Source organism: Phyllobates terribilis, unplaced genomic scaffold (genome assembly GCF_046119375.1).
Source record: "Phyllobates terribilis strain yellow unplaced genomic scaffold, ASM4611937v1 Scaffold_3__8_contigs__length_932513732, whole genome shotgun sequence".
NCBI lineage: Eukaryota > Metazoa > Chordata > Amphibia > Anura > Dendrobatidae > Phyllobates > Phyllobates terribilis.
In genome coordinates this window covers 859,000,834-859,022,680 of record NW_027362763.1, presented here as the reverse complement: position 1 = coordinate 859,022,680, position 21,847 = coordinate 859,000,834, and the positions used below count along the sequence as shown (strand labels likewise).

Genomic DNA, 21,847 nt, shown 5'->3' with positions numbered 1-21,847 from the left:
GCTCCTCCCATCTCATATACAATGACAATTGGTGCTTTCAAAATTCTATTTCAGTAATGTGAATATTTGTCTTCACTGAATACAGATATTACCCATAAATTGAGAATCAAAGATCAGTCCATAAGGTGAAAGACGCAAACTTCTCTGATAACATCTATTACAAAGTTTCTTATTCTAATGTGTAGAATTAATTTATGAAATAAAAAAACGGTAATTCATCGTATTTGATATATGCCTTAGGGACTTTTTGCTGTTTTGCACCATTTCACTTTTTTAAAAAAAATGGTAAGAAGAGCTTATGAAGCATAGGGGGAGGTGCAGGACCTCTTGCAATAGATAATACGGTACTTACTCAGACCACGAGTACGACTTTTTGTCCTATTCTTTATATTGCACTATTGCCGAAATATTTCTGGAGCATTATTTTAATGGCCAATAAAAGCTACGTTTTATACTTTTGTATCTAAGCCTTTTTTCGCTGGATCATCTGCATTTTTCCTAACAGGGAACATGAGTTTAAAATAGTCCAAGTGTAAATGTTGCAAGATTTCTCATTTTTAGTTTTAATACAGATTATAGAAAAAAAAACTACATTTAGTACAAAAACCTGATTTAAACAATAGGTCATTTTCCGATGACACATCCCATTTAGTGTAATTGACAAAAGAGGAGGATTTTAAATGCAGTTCTGGATGTAATATCCATGATGTATTTCAAGAACAGGACAAGCTTAGGACAAGTGTAATATTTCCATTTATGGATCATACTCGGTGTTAAATGGTGAAGTTGTAAAAGGAAAACATAAAACCTCTTTACGTAATTTATTATATCTCATCCTCTTTTAGTCAAAAATAGAAAATAATGCTGACATTTAAGTTGAGACGTGTCTATTTCATTACTGCCTCTAGGCTTTAGCTTATTGTTGTACCAATATATATACAGATTGTATATGTCATACATTATCGTTAGCTACCAAACAGGGACAGGGAAATAGTACAAAAGTACAAATCCCTTAGTATTTGTAATATAAACACACAGCAATAAAATCACAGGACTGAAATACTCATAAATTAGATCCTCAATGACATCCAGCAATAAAACAACATTATTATGTGGCAGTCTTAAACCAGATTCCATAGAATTATGAGAGCTTTAATAATACTTTGACTTCCAAATCCCATAATCATCATAATACATAGCACTCCTGCATGGCTGCAATGACTCCGGTCAGTACAACCTTACACATTCATACTCTCATGTAACAAAACTGCCTATATTGGCAATACATATTACATAGAAAACAAAATACAAGGATCCCACATTTCATAGTAAAGTGTGACTCAACATCTAAAGAGTTCCAAATAACAAGGAGACTCTCCCTAAAGGAACTGTCATAACATGTTGTATAGTTGGTCCAGTGTATACGGTACATCCCATAAGGTAGTACCTGTCTATCCGATCTGTACTAGTGACTCATGCACACATCGTATGTCACTGTACTGCTCTACCCTTTATTTAAAGGGGTTTTCCCTCAAACAAAGTACAATTTAATCAATAGATCTTGGAATAAAAATAATTTCCACAATTGGATGTGTTTAAATAAAATGTTCCTGTGCTGAGATAATCTTATAAATGTGCCCCTGCTGTGTACTGTGTAATGGCCGTGTCTGACCGTGCAGGAACATGGTCTGATCATACCACATCTCCTGGGCAAGGATGGGGGAAGAAAAAGTGAGTATACAGATATTACAGCATGGGATCACAGTTGCAGCTTTCTATAAGGAAAAACATTTCCCTGCCTGTTTAAAACTTGTTTTACCTCACAGAAAGAAACACCCCTGCTGTCCTGTCTGTATACTCTTTTGCTTCCTCCCCTGCCCAGGAGCTGTGGTATGATCAGACCATGCTCTGTACACTGTCACACCCAGCCATTACACAGTACACAGCAGGGGCACATTTATAAGATTATCTCAGCACAGGAACATTTTTTTAACACATCAAATTATGGAAATTATTTTTATTCTATGATATATAAATTATAATGTACTTTGTTCATAAAAGAACCCCTCTAAGTGTTCTTTTGCTGGTGTTTTTGCCTGCGAATAATTACTGTCTTATATGTGTCCATGGACCCCATGATCTCATACAGTGAATTTAATCTGATTTTGTACCTTTCTGTGATATGAGAAGTTTTCCTGCTGCACACAATACTTGTAGAACCCTAATAGAATCAGAATAAAGAGGTCAAACCTTGCATTCTCCCTGAAATAACAATGTTGTAGGATTGTTCCTTACAACTTTAAAGCTTCTATTTTTAAACTACCGAGTCTGTAAAAATTAGGAACTTTCCAAAACCTTTGCTGTATTGTTTTGTCTAGATTTTGCGTTTCCTTCTCTTATTCTCTTTTCAAAAAAAAACTTCTACATTATTGGAAATAAAAAAAAAATATTTGCAAAGCAGGTAGAGATGAGGTAGAGTGCGTGTCCTGGTTAGTAGTTGCAAGGGAGTCATAGGCTGGCTGTCATAGGAGGCATTGGTTTATATTATATACAGCAAAACCCATGTAAGAGGACTAAAAGATAAAGAGAAAAAAAAGTTTTTAAAAATATAGAGAAAAAAACATAGAAAATAAACAGAAAAGTTCAAAAAATGTTGAGAATTAAAAAATAAAAAATATAGATATTTGATATCACAATGTTCGTAAACGTTCAATCTATCAAAATACGAAATCAATTAATCCGATGTGTAAACACTTTTAACTGGAAAAATCAAAACATTAGAATCGCAATTTGTAGGTCGCAGCAACACTGCAAAAAAATACAATAAGAGGCTATCAGAACTCAAAAGACTCAAAAACACCAGCTTTCCACGCAAAAAGCAAGCCCTCTCATAGCTCCATTGATTAAAAAATGGAATGAATAATAAAAATTGCTCAAACCAAATTCTTTTTTTTTTAATCAGAATTTTTTTCAAGCCACTAAAATAGATAAAAAAAAACTAACACGTTTGGTATCAACAAAAACATAATGATCTGGAGAATAGTTTTGTCAGGTAATTTTTCCTGCTCGATTAATGCCTGAATAATATAACCTGAAAAACTTGGGTGTAAATGTGGTATTTTTTTCACCGTTTCACCACACTTGGAATTTTTTTGTCCCATTTTCACTTACTTTACATGGTAAAATAAATGCTGTTATTCAAAACAACAACTAATCCCACAAAAGAAAACAAGCCTTCATGTGTCTATGTCACCAGAAAAATTTAAAAAAAGTTATGGCTGTTTGATATTTGAAAAAATGCAAAAACTAAAATTGGCTGCGTCCTTAAGAGGTTACAATATTCCATGATTTAGATAGTTGTTTTTTTAAGTAATTCTTCTGGCATTATGCGCTGAAACATAACAAGGTGCACTTATCAATGGCGGTATGTCTTAGGGATCTCAGTTATAATGGGGCTCAGTTCTTGCTGTACTTTTAAGAAGACTGAACTCCAATGCAATGTAAATGTTAGCAACAGATAATAACGCCCTTATATTTGCTACAGTGAGGTGTGTTCGTGTATGTGTAATCACAGGGTGCCATTTTGTGAAGGTTCAGGAATGTGGCAGAGTTACATTTTCAGCCAGGATTTACTTTAAATGTATAAGCGGGCGAAGAAATGTCCTCAAGCTGAGGTGTATCCCACAAAGAATTTTGTACTGTAAATACTAAAGAATGCACTGTGTCACTGTCACAAGAGAGTACGCAGCAATACAGGGGTATCTCCTTTAGAAGCTTGTCAGGAGACATCTTATGTTGCAGAGGGGTCTGACACCAGTTATTGGGTGTGACTGCCACCACTATACACCTAGTAGAATATGGTATCTCCAATGAGGAAAAGGGTGTAAGGAGATGGACATATTGCCCTTGTTCCCTCTTGTAAACACGAGTACTGTTATGGTGTGTAATGTGTATTGGGACATGCATTCGTAGTAGTGATAGTGCATTCCACCCGACAATAGGTAAAGTTAGGGTTAATGTTTTTGACTATCCCAGAATGGGAGGGGATAAGATCAAGGGACTGAGATAGTTTCCTTTCAGGGAGACAGATAGGGTCCAAATTGCAGCAGAAGCACACCTATGGTCTGATTAGTGAGCAGAGCTGCATGACATTGGTGTCCCCGACGTGGGTGGAGACTGAGACTGTCACGATTCCACCTTTCAGTGTGTCTTGGATGCAGTGACTGACAGCTCAGTCGTCTAATCTAGTGCAGGGGCATGCTGAGCTGTCGGTGTTTTGAGTGACAGCTCAGCCATCCAAACTGGGACTGGGAGCTTCCTTCAGGTGTTCCCTGTTACAGATGATTGTCCAGCTACTTAATTGAGCAACATGTCCCAAATGGCTACCAGTTGTAGCTTTTAGCTCTGTGTGACTTGTCCTCTGTGCCGAGTACTCTGGTTGAAGTATGGTTCGGAGTGTGTATCCGGCTGATTGAGCGCTCCCAGGGTCACAAGGAATAATTATCCAAGGAGGATTTTCTTCTTCAAAAGATTTATTCAAGTTCATAAATAGATAAAACTGATATATAAAACAACGCGTTTCGGCTATTAAAATGAAAGATGTATAGCCTTCCTCAGGTCTAAGTATAGGACTCTCACTTACTGGACTGTAGTACTGAGCTGGGTGTGAAGACATGGGGTCTTCCGTGGGCATAATACTACTCAGACAACACAGGGTGAGGGTTAAACAGTGTGGCAATACTTTATTGAACCACCAGACAATAAACATATAGAACAGTCCCAGCAAATACCCAAGATGGTGCAAAATTACACCCACAGAGAGGAGATAGCGGCAAGCTTAGGAAGCTGACAGTCCATTGAGGTACGTGGCGAGGAGACCCGAAGATCCCACCCTGGCTTTCTCCAAACATATCCAATGATCCAGGTGATCAGGTGGTCCCAACATGGATTTCTCCGGGTGTATCTATAGGTTCCAGGTGACCGGATGGTCCCAATCTGGCTAATCCAAATATATTCATTGCGCCAGGTGACCGGAGGGTCACAATCCTGGCTTTCCCCAAACGTCTTCATGGGACCAAGCAGTGTTCCCTTAGGCTGGCAACCTGTAGAATCCAAATCTGTGTCCCTCGGGACACGCTACCAAGCTGCTGTCCCGAAGAGTCTCTCTGATTCTCTTAGCAGCACTATAGATATCCATTTTTATATATATCCATCTGTGGCTCAGGTCATCATTCACAGATCAGGGGGAAAGGTGCAGGGCTCATGTCTCATTGTTTGAGCATTTAATCAATTTGCTTAGTTGGTATCCCCCTGCTCTGTAAATCAGCAACTAGCTGTCCTAGTACAATATGTAATTAGCATATTAGCAAACATCATTGTTCCCCAACACTGATTCGCTGCTGTCCATACAATAAGTTGCAGTAAATATCAACTCAAATGTCAACAAATACTAGTCCGTCCTCCTTGACCCACCAAAGAAACACACATAAATTCAAAAGTCAACACAAAGATAATAGTGTATTTCTCCTGGCCGAACGCCTGGCTAATTAAGATTAGAAGCTGTGTCCTCACACTGGGTTGTGGTGAAGACAAAGCAACTTGAGGCAGAAACAAGTACGCTTAGAAGAAATAGAGAGACTGTGTGTGAATATGCTGTGTATTGTAAAGGAAACATTTGTGAAGTTATGCACCCGCTATCTACTGTATATAGTTCCCACTAAGTTAATGTTACGTTAAAGACTGTTTGTTTTCGAGTGGTGGTCTCCCTCATTGAAATAACCATAAGAAAGAAAAATGAGCTGCACTCACCAGTCCTTAAAAGCAGTATCTTTATTCTACACAGACCTATAGAAGCGTCTTCGCGCGAAACCGCTGTTGTCTGCTTTTTTCTTCCCCGCTCTCCCTGCTTGCCGGACTTTTTATCCTCATGGAATAAAGATACTGCTTTTAAGGACTGGTGAGTGCAGCTCATTTTTCTTTCTTATGGTTATTTTGGGCTGTTTAAACTTTTTTATGAGCTTTTGCACCTGAAATGTTACCAAGTCCTATTTGGTGTCTGCATTGTACATGTTTAGCTTTGCACTGACTATTGTAGCTGATTGCAGGTGGTGCAGGTTTTTCACTTTCCTTGCTGTAAGATCTCCCTCATTGAACTTTACACCATTTGTTCCTGTCCAGTCTAAGTCACCGGCCTCATGCGGTCTGCTGTTTTGCGCAGATATGGCTGACCAGAACATTGAAATTGTTTGGTGATGGGCCAAATGATGAATATAATCACTATTGATAGAAATTAAAGCACCACTCCAGCGTTTTTTTTATTGCAGCGCTGAGGTGGTGCTAGTAGTCTAAGTTCCCTGCCCCTAGTCTTATACTTACCAGCTACCGTCTTGATCTTTATCAGCACCACTCCAGTTGGTCTCCAGCAGTCTGTGACCTGCTTTACCTCTCCAGTGTTTGCTGGGAGATCCGGAAGTCACAACTCAATGTAAAGCTATGAGAGCCAGAACGAGACTCCCATAGACTGACATTGAGAACTTGTGACCATTACATCTGACTCCTGGTCATTCAGAAGTTGTGGTCATGAGATGGTGCCTCGGGACCGGAGCAGCCTTTGGAAGTGCAGACGACTGCAGCTTTTAAGTCTAGCGCTGAAATAAAAAATAAAAAACCTGGAGTGGTGCTTTAAATTAGAGCAAGTGAGAAGTGCACTATTTCATCTTGGAGGGATAATTTACTTACACCCTCTTATTCAGAGATTAAAAGACATCCTTTGTTATAAGAGGATCAATTACATTTATGAGGCAATTACATCACAAAGATCACAGTGTCTGAAAGCTGACAAAGTATAGTGGTCATTTCTGATTGCTGCTTTCAAGCAGTCACTAGTAGAGATTATAGTCTGAAAGGTGCGCTTCCATAAATCATCTTTATTTTATAAGGATCACATTCAAGGAGTGACGCTATAGCAGGATGGGAAACAGAGGCAAGGCGTGGAGCTTATTGGCCCCAATTGAAATTTTCCAACGGAGCCACAGGTTTTTAATAGAGTTGGTCTTCTCATATGGACCAAAGGGACCTTTTGGGCCGCACTAGGCTCCCAAGTCTTAATGAGACTATTAGCTACTCCTGCACCCACTATACTTCTCCCCTAATGACTAGGTAGGGTGACATTTCAGGCCAACCCTGGAAACATGACCCATCAGAGTAAATGATTCTCGGGGCCCTTCATCTACATGGGATATTGCATAGTGCTTTTCCACTTTAGGCTGTAATTTTATCATTGCACACAGCATATATCTATTATTACCCACATGACATATTATTATTACAAAGCTGTAATAAGCTATTATTTGGGCAAAACTTTGCGGTCTATCAACCACACACAGCTGAAACCCTGCCCGCACACTTGCAATAGTCAAAGGCTGGATGATTTTAAAGATTTTAATCAGAATATTCTGTGGCCATTGGCCACCACTGCTTAGTGGGGTTTTCTCAGCTCCATCAACCAGATGGATCTTACCCATAAGGAGAAAATCTTAGTGTTAATTGACTGGCTTCCAAGTTAGCTTTAGATAGACTTGTCTTTTGTTGAACTTTTAGGGCCCACCATTGTATCAGACAATAGGTCCACCAGAAGATCCTCTCATACTCTTGTGGGCCAGTCTGACCCAGTTCTCATGTCCGTTATCTCACAGAAGTCTTTAGGTACATTCACACTGAAAGATTTTTGGGAAAGAGCTCTTAAGGAACAGTCGTTCCACATTAATCTTGCATTGTTAAAACGCTGCTGATCACCGATGAAGGAGCAAAAGACGGGTGCAATTATTTTTTATGCTGCACAAAGAATCATAATTTTCAATGGTGCATCGTCCTGCGTAAACAGGATTTGTGCTGCCGAGATCAATGGCAGCCTATGCACAGTGAGCGATCTATGACAGATTGTTCAGTGCACATCATAAAGCGCAGTCTGACAGTCAATGACTACTGATCAGTAAATACATACACATACCATAACTATTATTATATTCTGTCACGATGACAAGCTATATCTGATGTATTGATCTAAGGTTCTCTTCTTTGTTTTGATAGATATGTAAGAAGATCCAGCATAGTATGAAATTGTGACATTGAACAGAAAATGGTGAGTATGTAAACACTACTAAAACAAAACCTGAGAAAAAGTGACTGATATGTTGTGCCTGAGGCCTTATTTTGACACATTGCACGCATATTATTTTTGTGATCATTTTGGAAAATATGCACTTGGCTAACATGACAACAGTGTAAAACCTGAATTCCAACTCACTGGTGAAAGAAGAGTATGCTAAACATTGTGCTATATTTATGTAAAAGGATAATAAAGGCCCGATTCATTAATGAGGTTGTCCGGTTAGTGGTGAAAGTCTGTAGTCCCTCTATGTGACTGCAGACTTTTGAATCCTTACAGCGCATGCACCACACACTGTCAGGATTCTCCGGTGTCGCTGCCGAGATTGGGCCGTCACGTGACTGCAAGTATGCGATTTGCATGCATGCGGTCATGTTCCAACGAGACGTGCTTATGACGCGCCCCCTGGGCCGTGTGTGGGGGAATACCAGGAGCCGGGTCTCTGTGTGATGCTAGGGGTTGTAGTCTCCGTGGCGGTGACCCGGTCCCGTGGCTCAGGGTGGTCAAACCAGTGGCGGAACTGTTTACTTGGTTTTTAATGTTTAAATGTCCGACTACGCCACCCGTGGATTACGGTCACTGAGAACCGCCGCTGCGGGGCAGACCGCTGAGGCTGATGTTGTGTGCGCACCAGGGGGTAGTATAACTCCCCACGGGAGGAGTATAGCCTCAGGGCAGTGAGTGCAGATGATGGGGGTGATGGTGCGCGGGAGCAACAGTAATGACTCAGAGTCCAGTGATGCAGTCCAGGGTCTTTACTCACAGTTTTACACTCCAAGCCGCTTCTGCAGGTAATGGCTGAGCACGTCGTGCTGTGCTCACCAGGTGAGGGGCTCGGCCAACTCCCAGGTACCTTTGGAATGCTTTTCAGGACCCCCTTCGTGTGTCCTTTCTCTGGCCTGTCGTACCCCACAATTGACCACGTTTCTGTCCAGCTGCCTCGGGCCTTGGCGGGCAAACGTATGTTCTGTTTCCCTGGGTCCTATATGGTGCCTTCCTAACGGGTGTAGTGAGGGGCGGTGCATGTACAATGCCACGACCTCCGGTTGCTAGCTGAGGGTAGTTGCTCTCCTCCACTAGATGAGGGATCCGGTTCCCTTTCTTGGCCTGACCCTCCTACTCTGGTAGCGGCGGCCGTGCGATGGCGACTGGCCGGTGCGCACCCCTGGGGTCCCTTCAGTCTTCTCCTAGAGCTTCCTCCGTTCCTCTCCTCTCCTCCCTTCTCCTCCAGGACCAGGCCTTGAGACTTGGCCTGGCTGCGGAGCAGAGCCCATAGAGAGCTCCTGCTCCCTGCCTCCTTCTCTCTGCTCTACTTCACTTCACCCTGACTCTAAGATGGTGCCCACCTTATATACTCCCTTTTACAGTGCACCCGGGATCTACTCTCCCCACCCACACACTACCGGGTTCCCCCTTTCTAGGTGTTCCCTCCCCCCACTCCAGCCAGGGACAGGGACAGTTGTGCTCACTCTTGGGAGCATTGTTGCCCTGTCCCACGGAAATGTGGTGTAATGCATGTGGGTGTTAGGGTCCTGAGCCACACTCCATCCTTACCTGGAAGCGAGATATCACACCTCTGGGTGAGATGCAATACCTCTGTAGCAACCGAACCCCCGGGGTGCCACACTTAGCCTTGATAAATACAAGTGTATTGAGCGAGGCCGAGCACATCTAGTTTAAATGTGGCCAGAAGTATGCAAATCGCATACTTGTGTCCATGTGACCACCCAGTCTCAGCAGTGACACCAGAGAAGCCTGACAGTGTGTGGTGCATGCGCTGTAAGGATTCAAAAGTTTGCAGTCACTACAGTCTGACTTTTATCACAAGACTGGACAACCCCTTTATGGTGCGTTCACCAGAATTCTGGCATAAAACATCTTACTAAGTCACAACATTTTGCAGTTGAAGAAAAATATTGCTACTTTTGGCATTTACATGCCAGTCTTAGCCAGTTACACCAATATGGGCATAGTATGGGCAGTTCATGGGCGAGACAGGGTATCAAATTCGTAAGTCGTTACTCCACTAACTGTAAATTATGTTAGACATATACTCCAGTCAATTTCTAGTGGCGGCACATGGCAGTTAAAAGATGTGCTTAAGTCATTAAGCGACGTGCATGCCCTAATGAATTAGCCACATTGTACCTCAACAAGCCGGTTCATTAAGAGTGGTGTGCACAATATAATGAACATAAACTGTAATTTATCCTACATGGTAAACTGTAATGCTAATGCTAGGGTCCCTGCATGTTCCCCCTCCCTCCTCCCGGCAGGGACGCTAACATAGTCAGTGCCCTGACCGGAGCATTCACTGCACAGCTTCCTGGTCCCCTGGGCCTGCGCATGTCACACAGGTCTCCTGGCAGTGCGCCTAGTGTGCACGCTCACTGATTCTTAAAGGGGCAACGAGCGCAGTTTGGAAATGCCCCCAGGCAATAGCTGGGAGGCATCTAGTATTTAAGGTACGCTCCTTTGTAGGGAGGTGCCTGGACAACGCCCTCATTAGTATTAGTTTGAGTTTGTCCCTGCTAGCCAGTTGTCAGGTCCCTGAACCGATTCCTGAACCTGTTCCTGAACCTGTTCCTGAATGTATTCTGTTAGAACCTGAACCTGTTGCTGCACCCGCCTAGTCTGAGCATGAATTTATTCATTGACCTATCCTATGAGAACCTGAACTTGTTGCTGAACCGACCTAGTCTGAACTCAAACCTGTTCCTGTTATCCATATTATCTGAACCCGAAGCCGTTCCAGCGGTACCTGAACATGAAACCGCTCCAGCGGTACCTGTGACTGCAGCCGTTGCAGCGGTACCTGAATCAGTACCAGTGTCTGTCCTGTCAAGTGTTCCAGGATCCACACTATCTGAACCTGCATCAGAATCTAGTCCTGCCTTGGACTCAGAGTCCGTGACTGCGATCCTGACCTTTGGGGTCAGCTGCCGTAGTACCGGGGACTGTCCTTGGAGTGGTGTGTGGCGGCCAACTGCAGCTCAAGCCTAACTCCACCATCAGGAGCTCCAGTAAAAACCAGGTGGCCGTTTAGCCATGCTCCTCCAAGGGTAAGCACGGACCGTGGCGCAGTAGGTACACGATCCACGTCCGTGACATAAACACAATAAAAAAAAAGTTAGCATAAGTTAACATAACAAAAGTTATAAGTTAAAATTAACATAAAAACAAAAACATATTGTACTATTGTACTGTGCGAAAGTTTTAGGCAGTTGAGGAAAAAATGCTGTATAGTAAGAATATTTTCAAAAATAGAAGTGTTAATAGTTTATTTTTACCAATTAACAAAATGAAAAGTGAATGAACAAAATAGAAATGTAAATTAAATCAATATTTACCTATATAAAATTTTGTGCTGTACTGTTTATTACATTTCATCAGTAACATGAACTTGCTTTGTTAGTTTCTAATATGTTCCAAATGCTTTACTATGAACAGTTGAGATGAAACATATTGCACGAAATTTCAGCGATTATCTCCTGTGCATCTGAATGTATTGTACACACAGATAAGTAAGCAATGTCAAAAAAGTTTTCTGATCTAATTCACTTTTACTACAGAACACTTGTCAAAACTTCCATGTTGTACCATATTGTACAATAGTTTAAATGGGCTCTCTAAGAATGAGAGAAAATGATATAATTCAAACTGTAGTCCGTCCTAGTTACATGACAGTACGGGCTGTAGACTGAAGACTTGCAGCTCCCGAGACCTGTGTCTCAACTGACAAGAGCTGTATCACACATACTCCATCGGTGGTCCAGAGCACGGCTGCGATATGTGAAGAAATGTGTTTTAACCCATATTATGCTCAGCGAGGAGATCTCCAGCTTCATCCTTCTTCTCTGTCAGTCTGACAGCTTTATACCAGTGCACAGAGACGGACTGCACCCAACTGGAAAATAATTAAATATTGAGGAGGATGAAGCTGGAGAAAACCTCATTTTTGCTCAGCGAGGAAGAGATATATTTCTTCACATATAACAACTGTGATCCCAACCACCTACTCAGGTATCTGTGCCTTGTCAGTTGAGATGCCGGTCTCAGGATCTGTACGTCTTCAGTCTGCAGCCCGTTCTGACACATGATTAGGATGGGCTTCAGTTTGAATTATATCAGGGACAACATTTTCTCACATTCTAGGAAAGCCCCTTTCAATGATCTATTACAAATTCTATATTACTGTTCAATACTTCAGATTTCACATCTGTTGGATGGACTTTTCCTTGCTCCAAGTACTTTCCAGACTAATCACTACTAGTGGCACGGACATATTAGTAGACTATCCTATAATAAATAATAAATTGTACAGTATAGCTTAACATTCATTTTCTAAAAGATACTATAAATATAAACATGATATGCTGCTCCAGATTTCTATACTACTCAATTGTTTTTTTTCAGAGTTACTCGATGGAAAACAATAAGGTGCTCCTCACCGGACGCCCAGGGAGCATTTCTGATGTGTTGACATTGGATGATGATAATGGGAGCGTTGTTGTTGCAGGGATTAAACATAGTGACCCTGTTGCTAATAGTCTGGGACTCAAAGAAGGTATGTAAAATTCTCCATTTTCCTTACAAGTATTTCTTGGCAGACTGAAAAAATATATATTATGTATATTTCTATAATAATAGCTAGAATTAAATATTGTTTAATCATACTACAATTAAGCATTGACCATTCCATTGTTTATGTCTTATAAAACATGAAGGTAGTTTAAGTTTGTAAAAACCTTTAAGCATTCCATTGGTCCCTGGAAATTCAACCTGGAGTGCAATATATGTTAAAGGGATTGTCCAATGAAAACAAGTTATTACCTATCACATAAAATGTGATGGTTCCTTCAATAATACCAACTGTTCACTGCAATAAGCATCTAAATGCCATCACATTGCCACTGTTGTTTGACTATTGGTATGAAGCTTTTCTTGCTATGTAATACTTGATGAAATCTCAAAGGGTATGGATACTTTTTTCTGATGACATTATTTGTAATCCTTAAAGCACCACTCCAGTAGGTTTTTTTTATTGCACCACTGGAGTGGCGCTTTAAATGTAAGTCCCTTGCCACCTTTCATATACTCACATTCCGCCGCCTTCATTGGTTTCCCCGTCACTCCGGTCTGTCTCCTGTGAAAAGTGACCTGCCGGTGCGCTGCAGTGCATGCTGGCGCACGTCAGAGGTCACTTTTCAATGCCAGTCTATGAGAGCCTTGTTCTGGCACCCATAGACTTGTATTGAGAGGTTGTGAGCGGAGCTTCTGACTTCCGACTGTCAGAAGCTGCGCTCACAAGATGGAGCCGCAAGGACCGAAGTGGTGCTGAAAACCGGGAAAGACGCCTGAGGGTGAGTATATCACTGGTGGCAGCGGACTTACACTTAAAGCGCCACTCTAGTGCTGAAAAAAAATGCTCGATTGGCGCTTTAACTCTTTTCTCCTGAACTTTTTCTAAGGTGGTTTATTAGTAAATCAAAGTTGACTTTTTATATTAATTGAAAAGTGGTAAGTAATTTTCACACAAGGGCATTAGGTAATACATACACACATAGTAATAAACACATTTATGTATTTATTTATTTTACTCACTTATATAGCGCCATAAATTACAAAGTGTTTTACAGACATTATGGGCACTGTCCCCATCGGGGCTCACAATCTACATTCCTTATCAGTATGTCTTTGGAGTGTGGGAGGAAACCTGGTGGAAACCCACACAAACACGGGGAGAACATACCAACTCCTTGCAGATGTTGTCCTTGGTGGTATTTGAACCCAGGACCCCAGTGCTGCAGGGCTAATCACTCAGCCACATCCAGAATAGCAGCCATCATTCCTTGCACCCCATGTATTAAATGTTTTAGACACTTATATTTTCAACATAAGGTCATGAGTTAGATGGAAAGAGCATGACTTCTATGCACCACATTGTGCCAAAATGCTGGCACAACAAATGTATCTTAAGGAAATTAACCAAAAGGTGATAAAAAGATTGATAAATGTGTCTAAACACTCACCATATTTAGCATCCAGCATGATCCATTGTGATACATTTGTCACATCTAGTCTAATTCTTAGCTGTCCCTTTTAAAACAGAATTAAAGAAATCTGTCCTTTTGTGTTATCTGAAAGTATAGTTTTTTTTAACAATTCAATGTTACAATTATTAGAGTTAGAGGGCAAATATTTTGGTGCACTGTATACAATGGCCTCTTATGACACCAATCATACAAACACATGCAAGTTGTTTCTACCCATTGACCATCATTTGCCGTGGTCCACAATAAATATTGATTATGGTGGATGTTTCATAGTAAGAATTAAATATGTACATTAGCAGTTATATGAACAAGAACAGTTATGGGCGTTAGATCAGAACAAATAGAGAGTAACGAAGGAAGGAAGCAAACAAATGACAGATGGAATAAAAAATTTGCAAAAAATAAATAGATATTGACAGCACAAAGTCAAGTTCCAGTGCCTAAAGTAGAGAGTACAAACCTAGATTATCTACAAAAACATAGATATCACAGAGGTAGACTGTAAGCAGCCAAGGGAGAGGACAGTTGAGCGTAGACCTTTCATCATTTGTTGTGGGTGTACCTTTCTCCACAGTGAGAAAAGAAAAAGTGAAGAGGAAACAGTTAGAGTGTATTACTACTATTCTCTACTACAAAGAATGGAAGGGAATGTGAAAGGACTACGCACATATAGCAAGATGTTATGGCATGAATCAGTACCCGGAGGGATGTCTTGATCCTGCTTTACATGCTTTATATAGTTTAATAATGATGTTATATAATTAACTAAATAGATATCATAACCCAGTTCAAGTTTTAACCAAGAATTCATATTTTCCTTCAGGAGACGAGCTTCTCGGGGCCACCATATATTTTGATAACCTTCACAAAGGAGAAGTTCTAGATATTTTGAAAGCTACAGAGCCCTACAAAACTAGTCTCCAGCTGCATACAAAAACCGAAACACTGCCTCAAGTCAGTGCTCAATCTCTAAGAACAGATAATGTGGTGAGTAAGCCTCAAACTAATCAAACATAATAAACTAATTCCACCGGCGTAACATTAACCATTATTCTCATTTTTATAGGCTGTGAATACTTCAGCATATGATGAACTCTTCAACAGCAAGATTCGCAGATACCTTAAAGGTTCAGTCTCTATGCAAGATTTGTCCAAACCAGGCATTAGAGAAGGGCAATATAAACCTTCAATGACCGACTACAAATCGAGTGCATTTGGTTCATCCTCACAGATTTCTGAAATTCCGTATCCAGAGTTCAATGCTCCAAATGTAAACCAGAACAATGATGTACAGATCAAAGCACCAAGAATTAATGTTAAAGGTTCACCAGTTAAAGGGAGTCCTCCAGGTTATCAAATGCCCTCTGTTCATGTTTCAGGACCAAAAATAAATGCCCCTAATATAGATGCAGACTTGAAAGCACCTTCATTTAATATGAGACAGAATGGGGTTCCAGATGTTGATGTGGATCTGAGAGCTCCAAATGTGGAGTTTCCTAATATAGAGGTAGATGGTAGAACACATTTTCCAGAAATGGACCTTACAACACCAAGTGCTTCAGGCAAAGTGAATAGTCCTGATGTAAACATTAATCCCATGAACATAAAAGGGCCAAAGTTTAAAGCACCCTCATTAAACATTTTTGGTTCTAAAAAGTCTGATCGAGATGGGGACTTTAATATTCCAAAACTAACTGGATCTGTCAATGTTCCTGAGCTTGATGTTGATCTGCCAAATGTCCAAGGCCCTAATTTGAATGTGTCTCTCCCTAAAGCAGATATACAAGGTCCAAAATTCAAAAGTCCACAGGTAAATGTTGACCTTCCAAAACTCAGAAGTCCAGACATGAGTATGAATGTTCCCAAAATTAACCTAGAAGCTCCCAAAATCAAGGCACCAGACCTTAATGTAGATCTTCCAAAAATGGATATGAAAGTAGGAAAGCTGCCTGATGTCAGCTTTGATGTCCCTAAAGCAGATATAAACATTCCAAAACTGAAAGGTCCAGACATGAATATTGACCTTCCTAAAACAGATGTCAAAATTCCCAAATTAAGTGGCCCGGATCTCAGTGCTGAAATCCCTGATGTTAGCTTAAATAGCCCTCAGGTTAAAGGACCTGGAATTAATGTAGACCTACCAAAGGGTAATTTTAGAGGTCCTAAATTTCCTGATATGAAGTTTGATATACCAAAACCCAACATAAACTTGCCAAAGATGAAATTCCCAGAGGTAAATGTTGATCTTCCAAAACCAGATTTACAATTGCCAAAGTTGAAGGGACAAGATGTTAACGTTGATCTTCCTAAAGCTGATATTAAAGCACCAAACTTCAAAGGTCCAAATGTTGATGTTGATCTTCCCAATGCTGATATAAAAGCTCCACATCTTAAATTTCCCAATGTAAATATGGGTCTTCCTGATGTTGATCTTGACTTGCCTCAAAGCCTCAAATTCAAGAGACCAGAAATCAATGCTGATCTTCCAAAAGCTGATATCAAAATCCCCAAACTAAAAGGTCCAGAAGTAGACATAGATGTCCCAAAAGCAAATTTAAACATTCCCAAGCTTCAGGGTCCAGATGTCAATGTCGACCTACCAACTGCTGATATAAAACCTCCAAAAATGAAAATTCCAGATGTAAATTTTGATTTGCCCAAATTAGACATAAAAGCTCCCAAACTTAAATCCCCAGGTATAAATGTTGATGTTCCCAAAGCAGATTTAAATCTTCCAGAATTAAAAGGTCCAGAAGTTAATGTGGACCTTCCAAGAGCAGACTTAAAGATGCCCAAGTTGAAGACTCCAGATATTAATGTTCCCAAATTGGATGTAAAGACTCCTGAATTTAAGAGCCCAGAAGTAAATGTTGACTTACCTAAAGGTGCCATAAAAATGCCAACATTAAATACTCCAGATGTTAATCTTGAGGTCCCAAAACTAGAAACAAAATCAAAATTTAAGATGCCTTCTTTTAACCTATTCGGCAGCAAAAAAGGTCTACCTGATGCTGAGCTAAGTTTGAAAACTCCACAAGTCAAAACTGGAACTGTAAAGGCAGATCTAAATGCCCCTAATGTAAATGTGTCAGTTCCAAAAATAAAGGGAGATCTTACAGGCCCAGATGTAGATATTGACCTTCCCGATATAAAGGGTCCCAAATTCAAGTTGCCCTCATTCAATGTTAAGGGACCTGAAATCTCCGGGCCAAACATTCGGACTCCTGATGTAGATGTTGATGCATCTTTGTCTGTTCCAAAAGTAGATTTAAATGCACCACAAGTAAACTTAAAAGGCCCTGATGCAGATTTAAGTGTTCCAAAGTTTAAAAAACCGACGTTTAATTTTCCCTCTTTTCAAATGAAGAGCCCAAACTTAAAAATGCCTGATTTAAAGATGGATGGATCATTAAAGGGTCCGCAGGTAGATTTTAATTCACCTGACATTAATGTTAAAGCACCAGATGCAAATATAAATGCACCTAAACTTCAAATGCCCTCAGTCCAAATGTCTGGTCCTAAGGTTGAAGTTCCTAATGTTGATCTAAATGCACCCAACATTAATCTTAAAGGTTTAGATGCACAAGTAAAATCCCCAACATTTAAAATGCCAAATATTAAAATGTCAGGCCCAAATGTACAAGCACCTGATGTAGACATTGGTGGTTCCTTAAACGCACCAAAAGTAGATTTTGATGGTCCCAAATTTGATGTGAAAGGCCCTGACACAAAGATTAATTCTCCAAAATTCAAAATGCCATCAATTGAATTACCTTCATTCCAATCATCTGGTCCAAATCTTGATACGCCTGATTTAGAAGTTGGTGGTTCTTTAAAGCCTCCAAATGTGGATATAAAAACACCAAATATTGATGCAAAAGGCCCAGATATACAAGTAAAAGCTCCAAAATTTAAAATGCCTTCATTCCAAATGACAGGTCCAAATTTGCAAACACCTGATGTAGACACTAGTGGATCTTTCAATGTACCAAAAATGGATATCAATGTTCCACAAATTGAAGTAAAAGGACCTGACACACAAATGAAAGACCACAAATTTAAAATGCCTAACTTCCAAATGAAAGGTCCAAATGTAAAAACTCCAGAAGTACAAGTAGATGGGTCCTTTCAGGCTCCTCGAGCAGAAATAAATGCTCCTCAAATTAATTTGAAGGGAACTGAGCAGAAAATTAACCCACCCAAATTTAAAATGCCTTCAGTTAATATGTCAGGTGATGGGCCACAGTTACAGGCACCACGCTTTGAAACCAAAGAATCAAAATTTAAGTTTCCAACTTTGCGTATCTTTCACACTAAACCAAATTTACCTGATGTTGATTTAGGCCTAGAGTCTGCTAAGTATGATGTTTCTTCACCTCCAAATTTCCAAGGAAGTGCAACTTTGCCAAACATGAATGCACCAAATGTCACTCTTAAGTCATCTGAAAAGAAGATGACTATGCCAAAGTTCAAGATGCCCACATTTGGAAAATCAAAAGAAGACATTGATTTCAAAATGAAAAAACCCGATGCCTCTTTGCCTGGGGGTAGCGTTCAACTAAAAACTCCAGAGTTGAATGCAAGCTTACCAAGTGCCAGCATCCAACCTCCAAAATTTAAAGGAAAAGATGCAGATTTTAAAGTTAGAGTACCAGAGCTGGAAAGTGGAGTTACTATGCCGAATGTTCAAACAAAGGCACCAAAAATTAGCTTAGAAACCTCAGAAGGAAATATTTCATTACCTTCTGCTAAAATATCAGCTCCGAAATTTGACATACCTGATGGCCAAGTAAAAGTACCTGGTGTTGAGATATCTCAACCACAAATAAAGGGACCCAAATTCAGCACAGGTTCACCATCGGCTAACATCAAAACACCAAAAATAAAAACCCCAACTATACCAGATGTGAGTATGTCTGCTCCAAGGTGGAATAGTGATGGACTAGATGATGTGGATATAGATGTCGATCTTCCTTCCGTACGTATGAATGAACCAAAGTGGAAGAAACCTTTTCCAGGCCAAACAGAAGGACCAGGTTTTGATATGGACATTCCGCAAGTGAGAGGTGACATTAATGCTTCACCGCCTCGGCTGCAAATGTACCAAAATGATGATGCTTCTTATGATGTAAATTTGCCTTCTGTACAATTGAATGCTCCAAAGTGGAAGAAGCCTTTTTCTGGTCAAACAGAAGAACCAGGAGATGACGTAAACGTGCCTCCTGCGAATATCAACATAGACCTTAACTCACCAAAGAGAAGGGACGTTTCTCAATCAAAGTTCTCTTCTTTCCTCAATGAAACATTTTCATTACCTGATGTTGGCTTTGATTTGTCACCTCCACGTCTAAGCACATCATAACATTGCTCACATAGATTTATATTTTTGTGCCTGGATAAAAAGAATCAAACGAAAAAAAAAACAACAACTGAAGTGCTGTATCAAAAAATAAAAGTGCTCAAATCCATAAGTTAGCCATCGAATAGAGGTACAAATCACATTTTGAATATAGTACAATAATGAAATAAGAAAATATTCAAGTTTGATTTACTGAAATATATAGCAATTTTTGTCGAGGTTTCAGTATAATTCTGAAAATTATATCTTGGGACATTTGGGAATTGTATTTAAAATTCATCATTTAAATTAAAAACCTTTACAGTCTGCTTTATCACGTGGGGTTAATTTTGTATGAAAAATTGTACAGTCATTTTACTTACCGCATTAATGTAACAAAAATTTAGAAAAAATAATATTCTGAAAGGGTTTTTCAACTAGTATAATATTAATAAAGTATCCTTGGGATAGGTCGTCAGTATCAGATTGGTGACGACCTGATCCTTACCGATCAGCTGTTACCAGTCCCGGCAGCAGTGTATACACTGTATACAGAATATCGAGCTCCTATTCATTTGAATAGTAGCTAATCTGCAGTAGTTGCCACTATAAATTGTGATGGAGCTGTGGTGTACTGTTTCGTGCACTGCTTACATCAAACAGCTGCTGGAGCTGGTAAGAGCTGATCGGTGGGGGTGGGGTGTTATTGAACTCCCTTCAATTTGATATTGATGACCAGATATGTCAAATGTCCTCAGTCACATGCATGATAGGTCACATATATTTACTACATTCTGGAGAAAAAAAATTGTACTATGAGGATTGCTAGTTGGAGTATTCTGTTTTTCAGTATATGTGTATACTTTGTATCTTAATTTATTATTAGTGTTAATGGGGAACTACAGAAATGTAATTGATCCCATGTGGATTGTTTACCACCGAAAACTCTTAAACCTGCCAGTTGTTTGAAGGGGTTATTCTTTAGTACATTTACCTTTATACTCTTTTTGACTATATAGAAGCACTGTAAATTTTTGCATAAATTTGGCATACGTGATTTAACTGTTATTTAGAACTTTACCTTGTCCTTTGTAATGTCCATTGTTGTCAAGTCAAACATAACCATGAATACAACTATCATAAACCAATAATATGTCATTTTATAATTTAATTAGGAAAAGATGTATAACTATAAAATTACAAGATGATATAGTGCAATATCAGGCATGAATGTAATATCCAATATATACTGTGTTAATGCTGTACTGTGCTATGTGACACACATATTTTCTCAGTAGATAAATTATGCCCATTGTCATCCTTTATGTATAAACATATTAAATATAAGCTATGATGTATTCTTTACACTGTTTTTAAGTAATGTAAAGGAGGTGAAGAAACAAATAAAGAATAAAACATGTGATGCAGAGTCTTATTTTCATTGTAATAGTACTGCATTAAAGGTAACATGAAGTTGTTAGCTTAAAAATAATATGTAAGTCAGTACCTACAGTATAGGTAAGGCTCACCTGTTATTTAATTTTCTCATTGCTTGCTGCTTGATTGATATTTCACTCCATTACATCAAAGCTGTGATTTGTGACTATAGTTTACCTACAGTGCCTATAGGGTATGTGAGGTAGTCTGAAAGACATCACTCAGCTCATCATTGGTCCAGGCTCTGCCTGTACAAAGGCTCCTTCTTGTGGTGAAAGGCGAGGTAGCACCTTAATACAGGTGCTGTTGTGGTGTACCCCTTTACTAGTGACGCGCCCCCTGGGCCGTGTGTGGGGAAATACCCGGAGCCGGGTCTCTGTGTAATGCTAGGGGTTGTAGTCTCCGTGGCGGCGACCCGGTCCCGTGGCTCAGGGTGGTCAAACCAGTGGCGGATCTGTTTATTTGGGCTTTGTAAGGTTTAAATGTCCGACTACGCCACCCGTGGATTGCGGTCACTGAGAACCGCCGCTCCGGGGCAGACCGCTGAGGCTGATGTTGTGTGCGCAGCAGAGGGTAGTACAACTCCCCACGGGAGTATAGCCTCACGGCAGTGAGTGCAGATGGTGGGGGTGATGGTGCGCGGGAGCAACAGTAATGACTTAGAGTCCAGTGATGCAGTCCAGGGTCTTTACTCACAGTTTTACACTCCAAGCCACTTCTGCAGGTAATGGCTGCCCACGTTGTACTGTGCTCACCAGGTGAGGGGCTCGGCCAACTCCCAGGTACATTTGGAATGCTTTTCAGGACCCCCTTCGTGTGTCCTTTCTCTGGCCTGTCGTACCCCACAAT

At 40.2% G+C, this 21,847-nt stretch overlaps 1 protein-coding gene across 1 annotated transcript in view; it reads left to right on the top strand.

The window, feature by feature from the left end:
* Positions 1 to 20,981, top strand: part of LOC141257705 (uncharacterized) — a 28,295-nt gene extending 7,314 nt beyond the window's left edge. The window contains exons 2-5 of the mRNA XM_073672564.1: positions 8,089 to 8,140; positions 12,584 to 12,734; positions 15,047 to 15,210; positions 15,290 to 20,981. Coding sequence (XP_073528665.1) covers positions 8,138 to 8,140; positions 12,584 to 12,734; positions 15,047 to 15,210; positions 15,290 to 19,585 — 4,614 coding nt within the window. The 5' untranslated portion in view covers positions 8,089 to 8,137 and the 3' untranslated portion in view covers positions 19,586 to 20,981. The remainder of the gene's footprint in view (positions 1 to 8,088; positions 8,141 to 12,583; positions 12,735 to 15,046; positions 15,211 to 15,289) is intronic.
* The last annotated feature ends 866 nt before the right edge of the window (positions 20,982 to 21,847 follow it).